Raw genomic sequence first — 21,125 nt, 5'->3', positions numbered from 1 at the left:
AGGCCCGCTTCAGACTCAGACTTTTCAGCTATTATGTATTTGCAAATCATTTTACACATTTGTGGATTAGTTCTAGTATTTGTGGATGCATTTACACACACACAAAATTCTGCTGTGCATTTGTAAATTTGAGACTGATCTGACTCCATACATCACCAACTAGGAATATCACTTCGTACATGTAGGCAGAGTTTCCAAAAAATCATTTTCTTGTCACTACTGCGTTAAGCTAACTTCATAAAGGAACATTTCACATACTCAGCAGTAAAACCTGTGGTGAGGACACATCTGTCCTCCCTCTCTGTGGAGATGCATCATTTCAAACTCACCTCCAATGTTCAGTGACATTCAGTGATACTACCTATACTCTTGCAAAGGCGCATAGCCGGTTTTTAGAGAAAGCTGCAGTAAATTCAATCAGATCAAACAGAGTTTACTCAAACTGTATGCATTCGCACAACATATTCACTTGGTGTTTACTGATTATGATGAATTCACTTTTATATTGATTTCAGTTTAGGTACCTTTTACCCTGAAAGAATGCTTATTAGAGATTGTTATTGTTATTATTATTATTATTATTATTATTATTATTATTATTATTATTATTATTATTATTATTATTGCTTGGACCAAAGATATTTTTTTCCAGTTTGCTGAACACACCTCAGTTCAGGATTTTCCAAAATAATGGCTGTAAAATTAGACCAGGGAAGCTTTTTTTCACTTATCAGAGTATAAATAAAAGACTATGACTCTGATTCAATGTGAATGAGGATGGCATGGAGAGGAAAAATGAAAAGACAGAAGGGATTGAGGGGTGACGGCAGATAAAAATACACACCAAGAGTAAATTTTGCACGTTATATAGATGACATCTGTTTACATACAACAAGGCAGGGAACAGTGGAAAGATGAAAAACAAAAGTCTGTCAGATTTCAACACAGTGGTAAAAACCTCAGGTTACAAGGCTGAAAACAAATGTGCATGTTGTAAACATACATGTAAACATTTTTTCCTTAAAAAAAAAAAAAAAGGCTCATAACATTTCATGCATTGAGAGCACCGACGTGCTTTGAAAAAAGCCCACTGTACACACTGATTGTTTTGTTCTAACATGAAATATTCACTGGGAGAAAAAAAAACAACAACAAAAAGGTCGATCAACTTACAAAAAAAGTAGAAGATTTAGGAGAAACGATGGCACAACTTCAACAGACAGAAAGTTACTGACACACTTTACATTTCAGTGATACTAAAGGATCAGCTTTAGGTCAAAATCTTGCAGCTACTAAAATTCATAAATACATTTTTTGGCATTAAAACTCTGAATATATTATAATCATGTCATTCCATGCATTTTCTGTGTGCAGCCCTAAATACTGCGCATGTACAGGTTTCTTCATAACTTATGGACATTTGTTACACCTGGTACATGTTACTGTTATTTGATTCAGTGGTTTATGATTTGTCAAGCAGTACTCCGATTAATGAACACAGCAATTAAGACTCATATGCAGGATACATATTATGAATGTTTGAACACAATAAATAATTGTATGGCACTGATAAATACACAGAGCATATTTTACAGGACATAGGAGGTTTAATGAAGCTTGTAATAAAAAACAAATCTGACATTAGCCAGAAGATCTATACCAATGAGGAGAAACTTTTTGTGATAAGCAGTCAGGGATGTACTGTGATAATAAAAGGTGTTTATGTTTCAGTAGGAAATCTTGATGACAGACAGGGTTTTGGCACCACAATCTTAGATGGCAAGGCGCTAGTGTCTGATGGGTTTCAGGGGTTAGCAGGGTTAAGTATCAATCATTGGCATCTTTATTAACTTTGAGTAGATTTTCACATTGCAACTCAAGTTTTGAGTAGAAAAAGAGCACCCTTTGTGAGCTGGGACACATCTGAGTGTTCCTGATTGAGCTTAAAATGCAAACTCCTTTTGTGTCTGCAGAAGAGATTTCATCTCCTGATTACTGATCCCAGTCAAGACACATCTTACACACTTCTGTTCATCTCTTACAGCTCATACTTTGTAAAGAAGTTTGGTTAAAAGGTCCCTCAGATATTCAGACTCCAACGGTATGCACGGCCACAGTAAAATGCAACAATAAGCCGTGGTTTGAACATCATTTCATACTTAACTAACGGGCTCAGGCCACACTAGCACTCAAGGGGAAAGATGAGGATGTTTCTCACCTGGAAAATATTTCTATCTAAAGTTAGTGACGCTACATTTACGAAAGAAACGTGAGTGTGCTTTTGAGTGAAGGTGTGTGTGTTTGTGTGAAGAGGTGATAACGTAGTGAGTGAGGGACTATAGTTGCCGGATGGGGGGCAGGTTGAGGGTGTCTAGAGCGCTGTGGTACAGCTCTCTTAACGCCCTCAGCAGATACAGTCGACAAAACATCTGGTTGAAGAGATGGGGCAAGGGCTCCTGAAAAAGTAAGACGAGGTGGAGAGTGGAGGAGTTGACGCAAGAGACAGAGAAAAAAGAAACTGTATTAGAAACATTTTCTCAGGTCACAAGATAGAGGACAAGGCACATACACACTAATCATTGTACAAAATAGTACAAAAAAAAAGGATTTTTGAAAAAAATGGAACCCTAATTTCAAAAACATTGGGGTGCTGTGTAGAATAATGATAATAACGTAATTTGATGGATGTAAATCATTTAAACTCAATTTAAATAACTTGAAACATTAAATATTTAACTGACTAACTTTAAATTTGATGTCAACAGGTTTCAAAAACAAGTTGGAACATGGGCATAAAAAACTGTGCAAAAGTTTTCAAGTGCTATAAAACATCCTTAAGGCATAAAAAATGTATTGTGTACAGTACAGAGCATCTCTAAAGATATCATACAATACTGTGTTACATCGAATAACAAGAGACCTTTTCTTTTTAACCATGTATGAATAGAAAGGGTAAACACATCCTCACCCCCAGCACGTGAACTCTGTTGTAGTACGAGCTGAAGTCTTTGCTGAGTGACACAAGAAATTTACAAATCTGTAGAGGACAAACACGTGAGGGTTAAAATAACACACACAAATAAAACTTCAGGATGAGTTAACAGGTAAATTTTTAAAACTTTGTCTGCTGATAATGCTCCCATCTGTTGACCCTGACCTGTTCTGTCTTAATACCAACTCTGGCTCCTCCCCCTTCACAGTCTAACGCTTGTCCTGATTGGTCCAGCAGCTCGGCGAATGGAATGAGATAATTGAACAGGAGAAGCCACTCGCCCTGTCAGTCAGAGCAGAGACGGCACATTGTATTAAGCATTAAATACTGATAGAAGAACAGTTTAATGTCAAACAGCTTTTCTGGAAAAATAATCAAAAACAAGATTATTGTAAGAGCTAACCACAGAGCAGAAAAATTAAGTTGTACCTCTTCTTTCAGAGCAGAGAAGTCGAGCTGGGAGCCTTCAGGGATTTCTGGGTAAAGACCTGAAGATAAACAAAGGAGATAATGTATGTGCATATTAAGATTTAAATATTTCAACTTGCTACAAACAATATGACATCACAGAGGCACTAGATGGTTAAAAAGATTGTGCAGTTCTCTAATTACGACAGTCTTTAACTACAGTGCTTCTTTCAGGATGTCACTTTTCTACACATCAGCACACAGTTTGAGATGTTCTCAGCACTCGAGCAGCTGCTGTCTAAACTTCTCTGTAAATGAGAGATGGATTTTCTCCTCCTCCACTTGGAGGCTGCAGCCAGGCCACAGCTGTCCTGAGTTATTAATTGTTGGGTTTATTTCTGAGACATGAAACAGAGAACAGAGCTCAACTCTCACCTTTCTCCACCCCTCTCTCGTAGCTGTCGAACAGAGTGTGCAGTCTGGCACAGTTGTACATCACAAACACGCCTCCTCTGGGTCCTTTGGTGGACACGCCCCCTTCCCTCTGGACATCCAGTGTCACCTAAACAGACAGGAGTTCATTACTCTGACTGGAATAAGGATCAGCAAACTGTCATTATTGTCGTCTGAAGGGCAGATAAGTGAAAAGCTCGTCCTAGCTAACTGCAGGTCACATTTATATGCAAAACACTGGCTGAAAAATATAGGATGTGTCTCCATCTCTTCCTTCCTTTTGTACAAAAGTAATGTCAAAAACTTATTGCAACAAGTGCTGACATATTTTTATAGTGGGCTACGCGGTAGAGACTGAAGGTGGAGCCCCTGTGACAAATACTTTGTTGTGTTTTGATAAGAGATGCTGATCTGAGCACTTCAGCAGCGTTACGCACACCTTTTGTCTATGTTTCATTATCAAAAACATCTCTTCTTTGTTTTTTATTTTATGCTGGACATTAACTATCAAGATTTTTCTGTTAACAGAAGTGTCCATTGCCCATTTGTCATGGCCCTTGAGCCAGGTTATAACAATATGACACTTAACTTCTCAGAAACTCACATCCAGACATGAATCAGCATCTTAGAATCAGCATTTCGCTGAACACTAACCAGTAGCCTGTAGGGGTGTAATGATGTTTTGTGGCGCAAAATAAATCAAATCAAGTATTAAAACCAAAGGGCTTGAATTTTAAATGTGTGACTGTGGGTGCATAAAATATTCAGTTCCCACAAGTCTGGCGCTGATAACTTGGGATACCTATTCATACTTAATTCTTCATTCCTAATGTAAACATGTAAATTGAAATATTTTCTATTGTTTCTATAATTTCTACGTTTCTATTTTTCCTACAAATTTGTAATTTCATAATTTTTATTATTCTATTTCTTAATGTTATTGTATTTACTACAGCTGCTGTGACAAAAAAAATCTATTCTATTCTATACAATAGCTCTGTATCACTAACAGCGAGTTTTCAGAAGGTTATGATCTGCGAAGCTTCAGCCAGGATCAGAGCTTGTCCTCACACCCTCTCCTCCATGTCCATCAGGATGGATCACGCAGGAGGCTGTTGTCATAAGGAGATCATAACTTTGAAAGTACTTGTGTGAGCTAAAGCTTAAGTACTTGAGTTAAACTATTAGCCCCATCGTGTCAAGCGCTGGTGTTTTTAAACAGGTGGCTGTCTGTTTGAAGGAGTCCAGTTTTAATTCTGAGGATCTGAACAGGACATAAGACTGCACGACTAACCCGTCCTCGCAAACACCTCAAACTCAGCTTATATCTGTTTTTCTAAGCCAGTTTCCAATGTAATCAGGCTGTTTTCAAATCACGTTTTTATTTTCATTTTCTATTATTTTGTACCCACTACGTCACTTCGCGTATTCCTCCGGGGTATGTTTGGGAATCACTGGTCTATCAGGTTAACATTTAACTAAAGTGATGACTTACAGGACTGGTGTGGACTGTTGACAGCAGCTCAAATCTCACAGTGGCAGAGGTCATGACCCTGATGATGTCATCCCATGTCTGACCTGGAAGGAGACATTTTTACTCAGTTTGTTATCTTTATCTACACTCAACAAGAAACATACAGCCCATGAGGAGCATATACATAAATACAAACACTTCTGCTTCTCACACACACACACACACACACACACACACACACACACACACACACACACACACACACACACACACACACACACACACACACCTTCTACTTGATCTCCATACTTCATTTCTGAAGCTTCCTTCATCTGACCTCTTCTCAGCCTGTAGAAAAATGAGGAGGAGAGAAACAAGAAAACAATTAGTTTAATCAGAGCTGCAGTTTGACTCTCATTACGGTCAACAAATGTCTGGTGGACAGCTGTAAAGGGAAAGAGAGGAGAGACAAGGTTATGAAAGGAGAGGCAAGTGGAGACAGAAGAAAAACAGACTTTAAAGAAGCTGTGAGGAGGATCAGTTTGAAGTGGACTGCAGTGACACCTTTGGGCCCTGAGACTCCCTCACACTGCAATGATGACATGAAGTTGTGTTTGTTCTACTGTTCTTTATTCCGGACAACTTTTTACTGCGTACAACGCAACGAGGTAAGGTGTTTATCAACAGTTACATAGCGCTACAGTTTGAAACATAATAACACGCAAACTTTGTCACTTTGCACCTTAACTTAGTAGCTGGCTATATTTACACTTCTGACAGCCCAGTGCTGTAAGACGTGTCTGTAACTCGTAACGTTAGTGAATCCTGGTTATTTCCTGCCAGTCATCTACCAATCAGAGCTAACGTAACCTCACTCTTCATTTTATTGATAGACTCTCAAGTTTGAACAGACCACTGCAGAATAACTGCTGACTGTGGGTTGGAATCAACATTATCACAAACAGTTTAGCTCTTTTAGCCTTTAGCTCATGCTCTATCACTCTCCTGTTTATCTTTCTTCTGCTCTTCTGTCCTTTTTTCTGTTTGACAGTTAGGCTCCAGTGTCCACCATCACTACAAAATTAATCACAGAAATCGTTTTCAGCAGAGGAAAACTCAGATCCTTCTTCTCTCTACTAAACTTCGTCAGCTAGTGTGATGTGGTGTTGGCTCAACTCAATCAGGAAGCTAAGAAGTAGCATTTAGAAATAACCTGTTTTGGTGCTTATAATTTGATCTAGTTTTACAGTGTGGATTACGATCAGGCAAATACCAAAAGGGAGACTTTTCCAAGATCACACAGAAAGTCCTCAAAGCCCCTTTAAGTAAAGGAATGACGAGAAAGGCAGAAGAGGAGAGACAAACCCCTGGAGGGGAAAATGAGCTGTTTCTTACTGCAGGTACTGTGCAGCAGTGAGTTGACTTCCAGGAGTCTTCACAGGCCCACACACCAGATGTCTCTGCAGGAACAGAGGACAGCACAGCAGATAAAAATAGACACACAGTGCAACATATGACTGTGTGAATTTGTAGGTGTATGCGGAGGAAGGGGGGGCGTACCTGTGTATGTGTGGCACCACTTGCTCTCCACAGCACCGCTATCTGCTGCTGACGGAACTCATCCTGACAGGAAGTAATGTGCAAGACTGTTGCCATGGGTACCTGTGAACAAGGCAGAGAGAATGGACAGGATCAATGCTTTAGTTGTAATTTCAGAGTGTGTACAGGGTGAGTGTGTGTTTGTGTGTCTTACTGTGCAGTTAGCTGTTGCTAGTTCCAGCTGTGCCAGGTGGGAAACACTGTCTCTGTGTACTGGAACAAATAAAACAGTGCGTTACCACCATTAGCATCACCAACTAATCAACACATCCAAGGCTTTCTCTGTCACAATGATCATTAGCAAGCAGCAATCAGCTAACAAAGATAACAAAGGAAGAAGGAGAGGAAGAGGACTTGATGTCAAACTTGGATATAAACAGTACAGGATACAAACATAAAAAATGGCGTAATCAATATTCTAGAGCAAGAGGCAATCGTTGGTTGCACTTGCATGACAGTTTCTTCTGATATCAAACAGCTCAGTCATTATCAGGTGGTTGCTTGTGGGTTGGGTGTGTCATGATGTACAGTCCATTTTACTGTCCACAGACCGTTTCCCTGAATACAGCCGATGCTTAATGAAACACTACAAGAGTAACTGACCCAGAGGAAGCCTGAACACTTACGATGCCAAAATCCAGGCAAATACAAAAATTGTGGCTGTTTTCCAAACCGTCTACTACACCAGCAGTCCTACTGATTTGGCTGAAATTCAGTCTGTAGTATGTGGTATGTGAAAACTTGCCAAATCTGCAGTATGTCAAAAATCCCCAGATGTCCTACAGATCCAGGAAAATTTCTCAGTATGCAACGGACCAATCTGCCTGGCATACTGTTTCCATAATGCATGGCAGTAACACTGTTTGTGTATGCAGGTGGCACTTAGGTTTAGGTGAATTACCGCCATCTACTGGAATGAGTTGGAATTACAACTACAACAGACGAAGGGAATTGATGTGAAAGAAACAGTTAAATCTGTCACGTTTAGACTGAAAGAGGTTTTCACTTCTACTAATTCATTAAAATTTATATAAACAACTAATTCACTTTTTTAAACCATATGTGGATTAAATGGAAGTGGTTTTTCCATCAGCTGTAAAAACAAGAAGTCAATCCCTACCAGATTTTTTTTCTAAATAAACAATATAACTTTTGGTGTAAGATTACAAATCAAATATGATGATTCTACTGTGATACAATATCAATAGCATTTTGGATTTTTTTTAATAAAAACAGGACCCTGAAATCTGTAAAGCAAAATGTACCTTAAACTATTGAAAATAATAAAAGGACCAAAAACAGAAAATAATTTCAATTTTCTTCCCTTGCTTTAATTTTGTTAGTATTTCATTTACCTTTAATTTAACTTATCTGTTATTCTGTTTCTGCATCATCAGCACTGGGTTTTGTTAAATGCTCTATCTGGCAATCATGGTTTGTTTAGTACATTTATAATAAAGGCAAATAAAAATCATCAGCTGTATTTTGGCTTTCAGAAACTGAAAACCAGAGAAGTATACTCCAAAACAGACCCATCAGAACAGTCACACTACATACTACAAGCAAAAGCAGTAGGCAGTCTGCGGTGCCTACTGCATTCACATGTGGTATGTTGTAGGCGGTTTGGTAAACAGCTTATGTTTACAGACAGTGCAGGCTGCCGTTGATCAATCTTCACATTCCTCTAAATGATAACAGGTTTGCCTCATCCTGATCAACAGCACATAAAAATGGATGGTAGTACTTGCTCCTCTAAAACATACTGCATCTGACTTAGTATTCAGTCATGATCTGGAATTTAAAGCATAGCCTAGTGTATGTTTCTATTTCATAAAAAGCAAAAATCTACCAAAAGCATGTCACTGGCTAGTATGACCATGTGTGCAAGATTGTAAATTACACTGCAAAAATCAACCATTAGCCAACCTGCTGTCAAACCTTTAGAATTTGCCAGTGGAAATCAGTCAACCACTAAAAGAGACTAAAACAACTGTAAACATGTTTGCTATTTGTAATAACATCTGGTGTAGGTACAGCCTGTCAGCTCTTTAATAACACAGGGCACACAGCTGTATGTAGCACTAATGCTAAAGGCAACCTTGGACAAAAAAAAACCTTAACCTCACTCTTAATTTTATTGATACACTCTCAAGTTTGAACTGAAGGGACTGGGATGTGGGTTGGAATAACAGCTTAGCTTGTGTTTTAGCTTGAGCTCTATCACTCTAGTGTTTAGCTTTCTTCTGCTCTGACATCCTTTTTCATTTTGCCAGTCCAGCTCCAGTCTCCACCATCACTACAAAATTAATCCATCTGTTCTTTTTCTCTGAGATCATGCTCCTTACTGCTAAATTTTCCTCTGTTGTTATTGAGACTTCTTGGTGCTGTAAAGGTGCTGACCAGAGGACATTGATTCAAATTAGCCGACCCTTCTTCTAGTATAAGCTCTGTGAACTCACTGAGCAGGAGGTATACTCTGGGTAGATGAATTCCCACTTCGCTTCTCCTAGTTTGAAATCAATGTCTCATGTGGTGTCTTAACAGCATGTCACCTTAAAAAACATCTGCTTGCAGGCTCCTCCAACTTCACGTTAAAGTTTAACAACTCGTAAATCATCTCATTCATAGTCAGTCTGTATGTCAAAGCCATCACCTATTTTTTATTTACCTGCATGGCATCCGATGACCCAATCAGTAGCAGAGAAATAGCATTAAATATAACTTACTCTGGTGCTGATAATCTCATTTTAAAATGTGGTTTACAATCAGGCATGTATCTAGAAAGAAGACTTTTTCAAGATCACTTAGAAACTCCTCACAGGGACTTTCTAAAGTATTTTAAGTTTGAAGCCATGAGTCAGTTTATTAAGTTTACAAAAATGTATAATGTTCTGTTTTACTTAGACACCAAAGGTCTGACTCCTAATAACTATGAACTGTAGAAAAAACACCAAACACTGCCCTCTCACTTCTAACACCCCCTCTGTGGCCTCACCTGTGCAGGTGCCCAGGCTGGGGTCGTATCCGAGCAGACCCTCCTCCTGGAACGCTTGCTTTAGGTTGATCCTGAGCGCTCCTTCGTTTTCCTCTTCCACCTTCCTCCCTCCACCACTGGTTCTTCTGCCTCTCTCCGTCTCTCTCTGTCTGTATGGGGAGTTATCCAACGCAGCCTGAACCTTCTCCTCCTGGTCCTCAATGGTCCAGTTGGCTTGGGCTGCTGGCCAATCGATGCCCAGAGCTCGTAAAAAAGTGATGATACTGGTGTCTTCAGGAAGTGTGGGGCAATAAGACACAGAAAACCTAAAAAACAAAATAAAAAAACAGCAATAGTCAATCTATGGTGCAACCAAAGTGTGAGTTAATACTTGGACTGACCCTCTGACTCACCCTTGTCTCGTCAACAGTGCCCCCATGTGGTCTGCCAACAGAACTGTCCTCAGTTGTCCCAGAGTAAGAGTTTCAGGGGTGAGTGTGTGAGGTCTAGGGTGTAGAGCGGGGCAGTTGATCACCACACACCCTTGCTTCTCACTTGAAGGCTTCAGGTAGTCAGTGGCTCCACCTGCCAGCACAGACCTGAAAGCTGCAGGCCGGTCCACCCTCACCCGCAACCCCTCACCCATCACTTCCCCACCAGCCACTGGAAGAACCCCACTACCACGGAGGGACAGGACCCTGGACATCACTGCTGAAGGGACCTGGTGGGAAAACAACAGGTAGTCAAAGTGTAACTGTGTAAGTGTGTGAGGAGCTGAAAAACAGTGATGAAGATGAAAAACAAGGAATGTGAACCTAGCCCTAAATCAGGGGTCTGCAACCTTTACTTTCAAAAGAGCCGTTTTGCCTCAGCTCACCTGGATGAAAGTCATTCGGGAGCCGCAAAATCTACTTTATCTTCACATTAGGACAAAAAGAAGTGTATAATCAGGTGAATAATTATCTAAACGAGAAGTTTTACTGTTTATAAATTTGTACATGTGATTTCTTAGTTTTTTATTTTTATTAATTAATTAATTTAATTTATTTAATTTATTTTTTAACAAATTTGCAAATTTAAGAAAGAAATAAATTTGTAGTATCATAGATTTGATAAATTTTGCAAAATTTGGAAATTGAAAAAAAGATAAAAAATTTGCAAAATAAAAAATGAATTTAAAAATGTGCAACATTTCACAGAAATTGATGAAATGTCATAAATTTGAAAAAAAAAGAACTAAATAATGCAATTTCAAAATTTTGCCTAATTTCCAAAAACTCTTAACAAAAATTCTAAAATTGCAAAAAAGAGGGATTTTATATAAAAAATTAATTAATTTGCAAGATCTTTAAAAAATGTGGAATTATTTTTCTTGATTTGCAAAAATGTCAAAAAATGAAATGAAAAAAAATAAATAAATAAAAAAAAAATATATATATTTTTTTAAATTAAAGCCTCGTTTCAAGAGGTGATGCATTTTTAGTCCAAATTTTATATCATGATTTTACTTGTTGTTATCATTAAACTATTAAAAGCTCTTTATTTTAATAATATTTTTTGACGCTACAAGGAGCCGCTGCAAAGGAGTCAAAGAGCCGCATGAGGCTCTAGAGCCACAGGTTGAAGACCCTGCCCTAAATATTCATTTCTACTCGTACATGCATCAGTGTTACATTTTCTTACCTGTCGAAAGATAAGATAAACTTCTGTGTCAATCACAGGAAACAGATAAGCCTTTAAAAAAAATAAAGATACTGGCATTCTTCTATTAAAATGCTTCAATGCTGACTGTTACAGCCCTGGACGTATGTGACCAGCTGAGGCCTGATGTCACCCAAAACCTGCTTGGCTCTTTGTACGATATGTAGTTAGATATTAGTGTGGGTAAATCTGTAAAAGATTATTTGTTGGTAAAACTTAATTTGGTAAAATGTCCTTTATGACGCGTCAGTCTATCATTTATTTCATTTAACACTCCTATTTACCTTTAACATCTGGTCTAATGTTTCTTCCCTTACCCCTTTAAGAGCTGTGGTTGTTACACTGACCAAGACACATGCCATGGTTAGTGTTCAAAGATATATTCATTTGAACTATTTCCATTAGGTCTACCTTCAGATTTCAAAGAGAGTGATTAAAAAGTAAAGCTACAAGGTCAGCAGTCATGCTGTTAACTTCACAGTTAGCTTTGTGTTTCTGTCTGACCCATATTTCAGTATCACTCATGGGTTAATAATCACTGCTGCAGGCTCACAGTGTCTGGTCGATAACGGGACAGAAAAATAAGCAACCACTGAGTAAATCATGGGGCTACGTTATGTTATTGCATGTATATTAGTTTTTTTTTTTAAAGCATTAATTAGTTTAGAGGTTAAATATGTTTTTCAGGCTAGTATCTGTTCCAAGGGTTCAGACACTGTACGTCCAAACATTACAGCGCTTACATGACCACCAACACTTCAGGCACCACATGACAGCTGTAGTAATTCGCATTATCTATATTTACCTGCAGAAAATTAAACGCATGTCTTTTTTGAATTTGCATTGTCAGCAGTATTGTTGGTATCAAGTTAGCACATCCAGTGATTGCACTCCTGGCTAAAAGCTTATTTCTTTCAGTAAGTTTTGGGTTCCATGAAAAGTAACAGTGCAAATTAGCGTTGGAGTCACTGAAATACCGTTAAACCCTATGGGTATGCGGCTAACCAACCTGTCCGTCAGCGTACAGCGTGTTGAGCATCGTGGTCGGTGACAAGAAGTCCCTGTTCCTCAGGTTTTTAGCGCTGCTCTCCTTGAACCAAAGCTTCTCCGGGTCAGGAAAGACCCTGTCGCCGTTTTCCCGGCTGGAATCGGGTACATTTTCACGTTTTCCTCGCAGTGCGGAGCTCAGCGCCCGGACAGTAGGGGTGATCCGAAGAGGCGAAGACTCCTCGGTATTCTCCATCACCACTACAGCGCTAATAAACAGGTGAGCTAGCAATAGACTACTGGCACATCGACAACCTTCTCATAGCTTTCTTGTGTCCAAATGCTCTAATGCTGAGGGTATTCTAGGTTATACTGAGAGTTACATGCCAGTGTCCATCAGCACGGTTATCCACCGGTCGATGTCAGATATCAGATGCAGCCTGCAGGGAAGGACAGCATAGGCTGTTTTGTCATGGCGGAACCTTCGGAACTTAGTTCATGTTTCTTCACAGTAGAATTCCAGTGTCGGACCAGTACATAATAGCAACACAGCAATGACAATAGCGCCTTCTAGTGTGTGGCAGAATAGTTGCGCTCTCAGTGTTATGACTGCAGCATACTTTTCTGTCAAACACTGGGAAAGAAAGTTTTATGTAAAATGAAAATAGAATAAAAGCTTGTTTCCAAAAGGTTGACTTCCTGTTGTGGGTGTATTATTCTGCACACCCGTGAAGTGCTGGCATTTATTCGTCTTGACACTGAGAGGTTCAGTGCAACAGAGTTTTAATTCTGAAGTGATGATTGTTGCGTCTTTCCAAAAATCTACATGTATTTAACCACTCTCTTTTAAAAGAGAGGGTTTTGAAAGGTAATTGTTAAGAGCTTTTTTTTTTTTTTTTTTTTTTTTTTTTTGCATTGAAAAGTGTTTTAAAGGCATTTACACAATGTTCACACAAATTGAAAATACATGCTTTTGAAAGGAACTGAACATTAAATGAAAGTCATACATTAGATAAATAGGAAAACAATGCAAATGGTTAAATTAGAAAATCAGAGTAATGATAATGAGGTGATGGTCTATTTAGAGCATAAAACGTAAAAAACTTACATTAGAAGCAGTTTTTGATACCTTTTGTTGTTACCTCTGTTGCTAACTTTTGGTATTTAAAAGCAGCGTAGGGTTTGAAAATATTCATATTTTAAAGCTTTGCTAGAAATATAATAAGATATTTTATATTAAAAAAAATGACGTGTACATGTCAGATTAAAATTCAGTGTTCAACAAAAAAAATAACATACTCTGAACAAGGAACAAGCAAGGACAAATCTGCAAGTATCTGGCAAAAAAAAAATCAAAACAGGCCAATCATAGACCCATGCCTTTTATAAATTCAATAAATAATAATTTTGCCGTACAGTATATATATATATATATATATATATATATATATATATATATATATATATATATATATATATATATATATATATATATATATATATATATATATATATATATATATATATATATATATATATATATATATATAAACTATTAATTCTTTTTTGTCAATATTAATGTCAAAAAATATCATTGGAAGTATACATTTACAGAGTTCAATATTATAACATTTCACAAGACAAAGGAAGAAAATACAGAACATATACCAGAGGTAAATGGATCAAATAAGAAAGTAAAGTAATACTTTTTTTTTTTTTTTTTTTTTCAGTTAAAACAATGAAATAAATGTAAGCATTCAAGAGTCCTTATAGCTTTGGGGTTTAAAGACGTCTGAATAGACTCAGCGTATTGTTGTAATTCTAAAAGAAACAATTTAAAAAATGGCTTCTTAAAAGTGAATTTGCATTTATAAATGTGGAATTTAGAGAAGATGATAGGTAAATGAATAATGTAAAATTCATTCTTTTTGGAAAACAATTTATTCTTTGATTAGTATTTTCACAACAATCTACGTCAGTGCACATCATTTTCCGGCGCCCACCAGTGACGAAAGCTTGATACATACAAGGGAAGTGTTTATGGTTAAGTTGTTACGCTTCATCGCGGAATTATGAATAAGGTGCACAACTGGCAGGAGAATGAAATCCGAGAACTTTTGACGATCCGTGCGTCGGAGCAGATCCGTCACCTGATCACGGGCACGGTGAAGGACTCGGTGGTCTACCAGAGAATGAGCAAACTGCTGTCAGAGAGGGGAGTGTACAGGACACACATGCAGGTTATCAGCAAACTAAAGTCCCTGAGAAAGCATTACCTCAGGTACCATCAGCAGAAGGTTCGTACCGGGTGCGACCGTGTCAACTGGCCGTTTTACGACCTGTGCCACTGGGCTTTCGGTAACGGCCCCGCAGGGAGTCCGGTGAAGCGGCACAGGAGTCCCTCACCTCCTCCTGCACGTCCACCCCCACAGCAGCTCTCACCTCCTCCTCCGCCACCTCCGCTCTCCATCAACGACGAGCACCATGAGGTCGTGGTCGGTCTCTGGGACGACGTGGACGACAGGGAGATCAACAAGCACCTGGGTCCAGTGGAACCAGAGGATGAGGAGGAGCAGTACAGCCCATCAGAGCCGTTACAGTCAGTCAATGCCTGTACGTACAGGGGTTTTTGTTATCACAGGGTTGTTGGAAAATTAGCTGGATGAGTAGGTGGTCTCACTCCAATTGTGGCTGATGTGGATTTGGATTTAGTGTCCACAGTCTGATAATCCTCTAACATAGAGTTGTCCTGACACTGTCACACAAACAATTAATACACTGTTGTTGCAAGTCGTTGCACTGCTCTGTGCTTATTTTGCAGTCTACCTGGAAATCAACAGGTAACTGATCAATTATTAAAATTAAATTAAGAGCGGGCAACTGTGCATTGGAAAAAAAGTAGAAACAAGTATGCACCAAAGTATACAAACTTTTTTTAGAGAGTAGTTAAGATGAATAGCACACGTAATCAAAGTTAAACTTTTTTAGTGCAGTTTCAAAAATTAGCTGCCAATTTTGGGAGTAACTCATGTCTTTTAGTAAATATTAGAGTGTCTCGGTAACTAATCCTAATCATTGTGAACTCAATGGTTGAATATTGACAACAAGAGACTCAGTTTTTAAGTTAACCCATCATTTCCTTAGCTATCTCTGCTCTGAACAACTGCGTCTTGGATGTAAAAACCTGAAAGCATTAAGAGCTGCCTTCAGTTAAACTGTAATAAATCAGACATTTTAATCACCAGCCCAAAATCCTTCTTTATCCCTTTAGAGTCCTGCTCAAAACTCATCTTTTTAGAATCACTTTTAACTGTTGATGCTGAAACCAGTGTGTTATTGTGTTTTGTTTGTAATAGAGCCAGACTGATATGGGATTTTTGGGGCCGATGTCGATACCGATATTGGGGGCAAAAAGAAGCCGATATCTGATATATAGGCCAATATCTGATATATCGGCTGATATCCGATTTATCAGCTGACATAAGGAAAAAATTCATTGATATACACAGGATAAACACCGTTTATGAACACAAATTATGTCTAGCTATTAAAAAGTTCCATCTTCCATTTAATGCATGGGGCTAAACTAGATTTTAAGTAACAATGTTGCTGCTTTTAAAACATGCAATAAATACAATTACAACAAAATACATTGAAACATTTTCAAAAATTATTTCAACCAAAACAATAACTTGTGAATTTATAAGCCCAGGTTAATCCTGCATGGCATTATGAAGTGAGACGCTGTGTAGTAGCCTTATATTAATTAACACACAGGAGCAGGAGTAACAGAATCTCTGCAGATCAAAAATTGTTATAATTGGCTACATTTTAGCCGATGTTGAATAATTGGTGACAGGCTATAATCGGCCGGGCTGATTAATCGGCCGGACTCTAGTTTTTAATGTCTTTTTATATGCTCTGCAGTCTGTTAAGTGTTTTTGAAAAGTGCTACACGAAATAAATGCATTTTTAATTTTCCATCTCAGATGTGTTGAAGCCAAGACAGAACACTAAACATGTATCACTGTCCTGGTTTTAAACCCTAGCGTACAAGGTTCCATCAAAAAGAAGGAAAACAACAGTGATGGATCAAGTCTCCACTTTGGTGAAAGCGACAGTTTCTCAGCTCAGAGAGATGGACGCGTCCATGCAAGCACAGGAAGACGCCCGGCTGCAGAGGCTCATGGACCATGAGAAAGAAATGCAGGACAATCTGATGTGTCAGCTGGTGGCCATGCACGAAAGGATCAGCAGAGAAAACTATGACAGACACCTGGAGCTGGTGGACAGGATTCTAACACGGTTCCCCTCACCGTCAGGATCCTCAGGTCACTGACTGACACTTCCTGTGTGACACTGTGACAGGTGCAGGGGACATTTTTCTCACTCCCCAAGCTGACTGGTGCCAAAGCCAACATTCCTTATCATTTCAAGTGTTTATTTATTATTATGAGAAACAAATACTCTGAGATCAGTCTGCCCTTTGACTCTGCTCTCCTGTTGCTGATACCAAACCAGGTGAAAGCGAGCCTCAATCATTCCTCATCCTGCACAGTAACAGTTACTGAATCACTGCTCACGTAGCTTAAACAATGCATCTGTTAGCTGTTACAGGGCTATGTAGACACAATTGAAAAGGAAGAATCTGCACAAGAATCGGTAACAAACTCTGGAAAACATTTTCTTAAGTGCATTTTGTGATGTAATTCTTTAATGCACTGTACATGAAATGGGGTGGTACACTTTGGGTAAAGCAGAGTAAACAGGTGTGTTCCCAGTCTCTCATGAGAGTTATGGAACTCTATCAGTCACAGAATAGTTATTCATGAAAAAATGGATTTCAATTTGCACATTTAAATTTCTTACAGTTCTTAAAGTTCTTACCAGAGTCTAGATCTGGGAATTGAAGGAATGTAACTAATGTACTTTATGATCCTCTAGATTAATTCAAATAGAAGCTGAACTGCTATCCCAGTGTGGTCTGAGACCAAAACACAGAGGTAGGAGTCAGCTTCAGAGTGTTAAGTTTGTGACATACAGTATTTATTTGTTGCTTTTTTTTTGAAGAACTAAGAGAGATGCAGGAGTGGGGAAGAAATTGCTAATTACTGCAAAAAAAAGAAATCTTATCAAGTATTTTTGTCTTATTTTAAGTAAAAATTGTCTTATTACACTTAATATGAGCCACATTCATCTGACCAGTCCAGAAAAACGTCTTGTTTCAAGTTATTTAAAGTATAAAATGAGGTCTGAATTGCTTTAAAAAGTGAAAAAAAATCTGTCAATGGAACAATAACAATTTTCTGGAAATTTGCTTAAAACTAGAACCATGTCTTTATACAAGAAACTCTTCTCTAGTTACATTGGCAGATTTTTTTTAACTTGTTAAAAGCAATTCAGACCTCATTTCTGTCTCTAAATAACTTAAAGATAACACATTTTTAACACACTGGAGTGGTCAGGTGAATGTGGCTCATATTGAGTCTAAAACAACATTTTCTACTGAAAACAAAACAAAAACACTTGATAAGAGTTCAGTTTTTTAAAGTGGGTACAGATGATCTGAGATAACTTTGATGACACAATGATGTCCAATGATCCCATTTGAAAGCAACAGCATTTGTTCTTCTCAGGAGTTCCACTTTTTTTTTCTCTTGTCTGTTTCGTCTAAGCCTGAAACTATTCCCACGAGGGTAAGGAGTCTGACTCGTCACAACACGCCAACCCTGTCCTGAAGACCCTAGAGTCTGTCACACAGGAAGTTTATGGTTTAGGGAGCGCTGCGGTGAGCTTCTGACACTAAGTTCTACCTGTAGGTCAGTGGCAATTTGCAATTTTCAAAATAAAGCTGTCAGGTTTGTTCTGCAGTTACCTAGTGGCTCTGGCTCCACCACAGTGGTGGAGGAAAGGGTAGAATATGGAAGCAAATAAGAGTAGGGCGGCAGCTATCAAATATTTCAGTGTTCGAGTATTCTACTGAAAATCCCATCGATTAATCGATTAATCAAGTAATCGGATAAAATACATTTTTGTTTAGTTAAAGAGTAGTTGTTTTTAAAATGACAATTTTTCTCTTTAAGAAATAGAATTTTCTGATACAGCATGTCAATAAGAGCACTTGCTTTGGTAGCTCCAAAATTTGTAAACACGCTTTGACAGATTTTTTGTGCCTTGTACATCTCATCAAATGTTGTGGACCCAAATGGCACCGGTTTCGTAGAATGACCCATTAGTCTCCAAACTCCAGAAAAGAAGCTAGATTTGTTGCTAGTTGCTATTTTGTATAAGAGGTAGCTTGAGGGGTCTGAAAACTCTCTTCATATGGCCTCAGCTCTATTTGAAATACCACTCTTTGATCTTTTTTCAAATTAAATGATTCCTTGAGGCGAAGGAAATTACTCGAGTATTTTTTGTTAATACTCGAGTATAGTACTTCGAATCATTCGAGGAATCATTTCAGCTCTAAATAAGAGACATGACTATTTGAATTTGAATAGCCACTGAATGTCAAATACTGAAATAAACACCACTGAATTCATGGCACTGAATTATTTTGCCATTTAAACCATTTATTTGAATGTATTTGTCCTGAATTCACCTATTGAAAATTCAGACACAAAATTTCAAGTTTCATAACTCAACAAAAAAAAAAAAAATTGTGTTAATACAGTTTACTGCCTTTGCTGTCCTGGGTAGCCTGGATGTTGTGATCTGAATTTTCCAACTTGAATTCTCGGATCTGAATTTGACAAATTAAATTTAAGCAACCTTTTAATGTTGAGTTATGAAACTTAAATAGTTGGATCTGAATTTTTAAATAGTGAATATTTTTTGTTTTGGGTCTAAATTTTCAATAGGTGAATTCAAGACAAATACACTCAGATTTTCAGAGCTAGATAACTTAATGCCATGAATTCAGTGGTGTTTTTGTGTCCATAATTAACATTCAGTGGCTGTTAAAATTCAAATAATTATGTCTATTTGCTTCTATAGCAGAAAAAAACATAGTGCTTGATTCAAATTCATGCTTTAATGATTCATGATTCATGCTTTAATTTCAGACTTCAGTTGCATTGCAGTTTACACGGTGACACCGACAGCTCCACTTTCAGCTCCAAACAATGTCAACAAGAATTAGCTGGTGAGAGTATGAGCAGGAGGCTTCATATTTTATATGTATAATTATCTAAATTTATTATATTTAAACTCTAAATCCATAGTAATAGAATGTATGAGCTACAGTGTAATTATTTGTACTGGAAACCAGATTTGGTGGTAAACATGGAAGGAGACCAGGTGCTCAAACAGTGACTGTGCGTCTGATGGTAACTCTGCTCCAAGGTTCATCCAAGCATATGTTAGCTTAATGAAAAAAACTACAGATTATAAGCTTCATTTTACACTCTGTATAGAATCATTGATCTTGAGTAAGTGTTGAATTGCAAAACATTTACACAAATATCATATGTTTTTGTTACACTCATGTATGTTGATGGACACCGCTAGAAAAAAAGAACACAGTCAGTGCAGTTAAGATTCTGGGCTTTATTAGAAACATCTATTGAGAAATATAAAAAAAAAAACAAGTAATAACTGACAGTTAAAGATAAGCTGCTGTTCCAGGTGTCATTCTTGGCTGACACGAAATTCCCGGTTGCGATCTTTGTTGTCAGCAATCCGGGAGAAAACGTGTCATTAAAAAAAAACACCAAACAACCTTCAGAAACACTTCAGTTAATACTTTTAAATCAGCGTCACAGCATCAACCTCAAGCCTCATGTGAGTTACTTTCACTTTTCATATCAGATAAACAGAACTGCAATCTCATTTTAGAGTGGCTCAGTCAGCTGGGACGTGTATTTCACTGTACATACTTTTATACTGTTCCAAAACGTTACATGTGTTTTACTGTTTTTATTGTTTTTTGTTTATGAAAGAATAAAGATTTCAGCAGGATTTAGTGTGTTCAGAATGAAAAGCTATCTGACCAACAGATGACAGATAAAAAATGAGAAGTGTGATGGATGGATGGATGTGGAGTTGTGTACCAGAAAAGAGGACGCTCGTCTCTGTGTCTTCAGGGATGAGGCAATCGGCCCATCTGCTCAGGATGTCCTGTGCAATGTGGGATGGAAACGGACCCCATAACCAGCTGAAGCTCACGATCACAGCTGCATTATGGGTTCCGTTACAATCCCACCCACCAAAACAAGTTCAGGCAGGGACTAAGGTTTAGTCAGGTTAACACGGCTGAAAGAGAAAATGAAAGAATTTAGACTCAGAGCAGGAAGTCATGGCAAGAACATCCTTTTTGAAGCTTCTCTGAACGCCTAACTGGACAAAACAGGCTGGGGATGCAGATGGTGAAGTGGTTTAGATCGCACTCCATGAATCCAGTCTGTGGCTTCTTTCCCACAGGTCATGCCCCTCTCTCACCCTGTTTCCTACTCTATCCACTTTCCTCAATACTATATAATTAAAGGCATAAAATATCCAATGAATAAATCAATAAAAAAGGCAGGTTAGTTAGCAGC

The 21,125-nt window shown here is 38.1% G+C and overlaps 2 protein-coding genes across 2 annotated transcripts; one reads left to right on the top strand and one right to left on the bottom strand.

Annotated features, from left to right (window-relative positions):
- Positions 1 to 1,025: 1,025 nt before the first annotated feature.
- Positions 1,026 to 13,098, bottom strand: dalrd3 (DALR anticodon binding domain containing 3). Its single transcript, XM_074682208.1, has 13 exons — positions 12,611 to 13,098; positions 10,314 to 10,621; positions 9,922 to 10,226; positions 7,081 to 7,139; positions 6,888 to 6,989; positions 6,723 to 6,787; positions 5,617 to 5,675; positions 5,349 to 5,431; positions 3,836 to 3,962; positions 3,422 to 3,480; positions 3,158 to 3,274; positions 2,969 to 3,037; positions 1,026 to 2,456 (listed from the first exon to the last, which is right to left on the bottom strand). The coding sequence occupies exons 1-13, from the start codon at positions 12,842 to 12,844 to the stop codon at positions 2,337 to 2,339; spliced, it is 1,707 nt and encodes a 568-aa protein (XP_074538309.1). The 5' UTR covers positions 12,845 to 13,098; the 3' UTR covers positions 1,026 to 2,336.
- Positions 13,099 to 14,566: 1,468 nt separating this feature from the next.
- On the top strand, positions 14,567 to 20,540 carry LOC141798817 (uncharacterized). The gene is made up of 2 exons (XM_074680675.1): positions 14,567 to 15,201; positions 16,638 to 20,540. The coding sequence occupies exons 1-2, from the start codon at positions 14,661 to 14,663 to the stop codon at positions 16,925 to 16,927; spliced, it is 831 nt and encodes a 276-aa protein (XP_074536776.1). The 5' UTR covers positions 14,567 to 14,660; the 3' UTR covers positions 16,928 to 20,540.
- Positions 20,541 to 21,125: the final 585 nt, after the last annotated feature.

Source organism: Halichoeres trimaculatus, unplaced genomic scaffold (genome assembly GCF_033239565.1).
Source record: "Halichoeres trimaculatus isolate MK-OKI-2021-1 unplaced genomic scaffold, fHalTri1.1 fHalTri1_scaffold_11, whole genome shotgun sequence".
NCBI classification, from domain to species: domain Eukaryota; kingdom Metazoa; phylum Chordata; class Actinopteri; order Labriformes; family Labridae; genus Halichoeres; species Halichoeres trimaculatus.
Note: the sequence above shows the minus strand (reverse complement) of the source record. Positions and strands in the feature narration are given on the sequence as shown.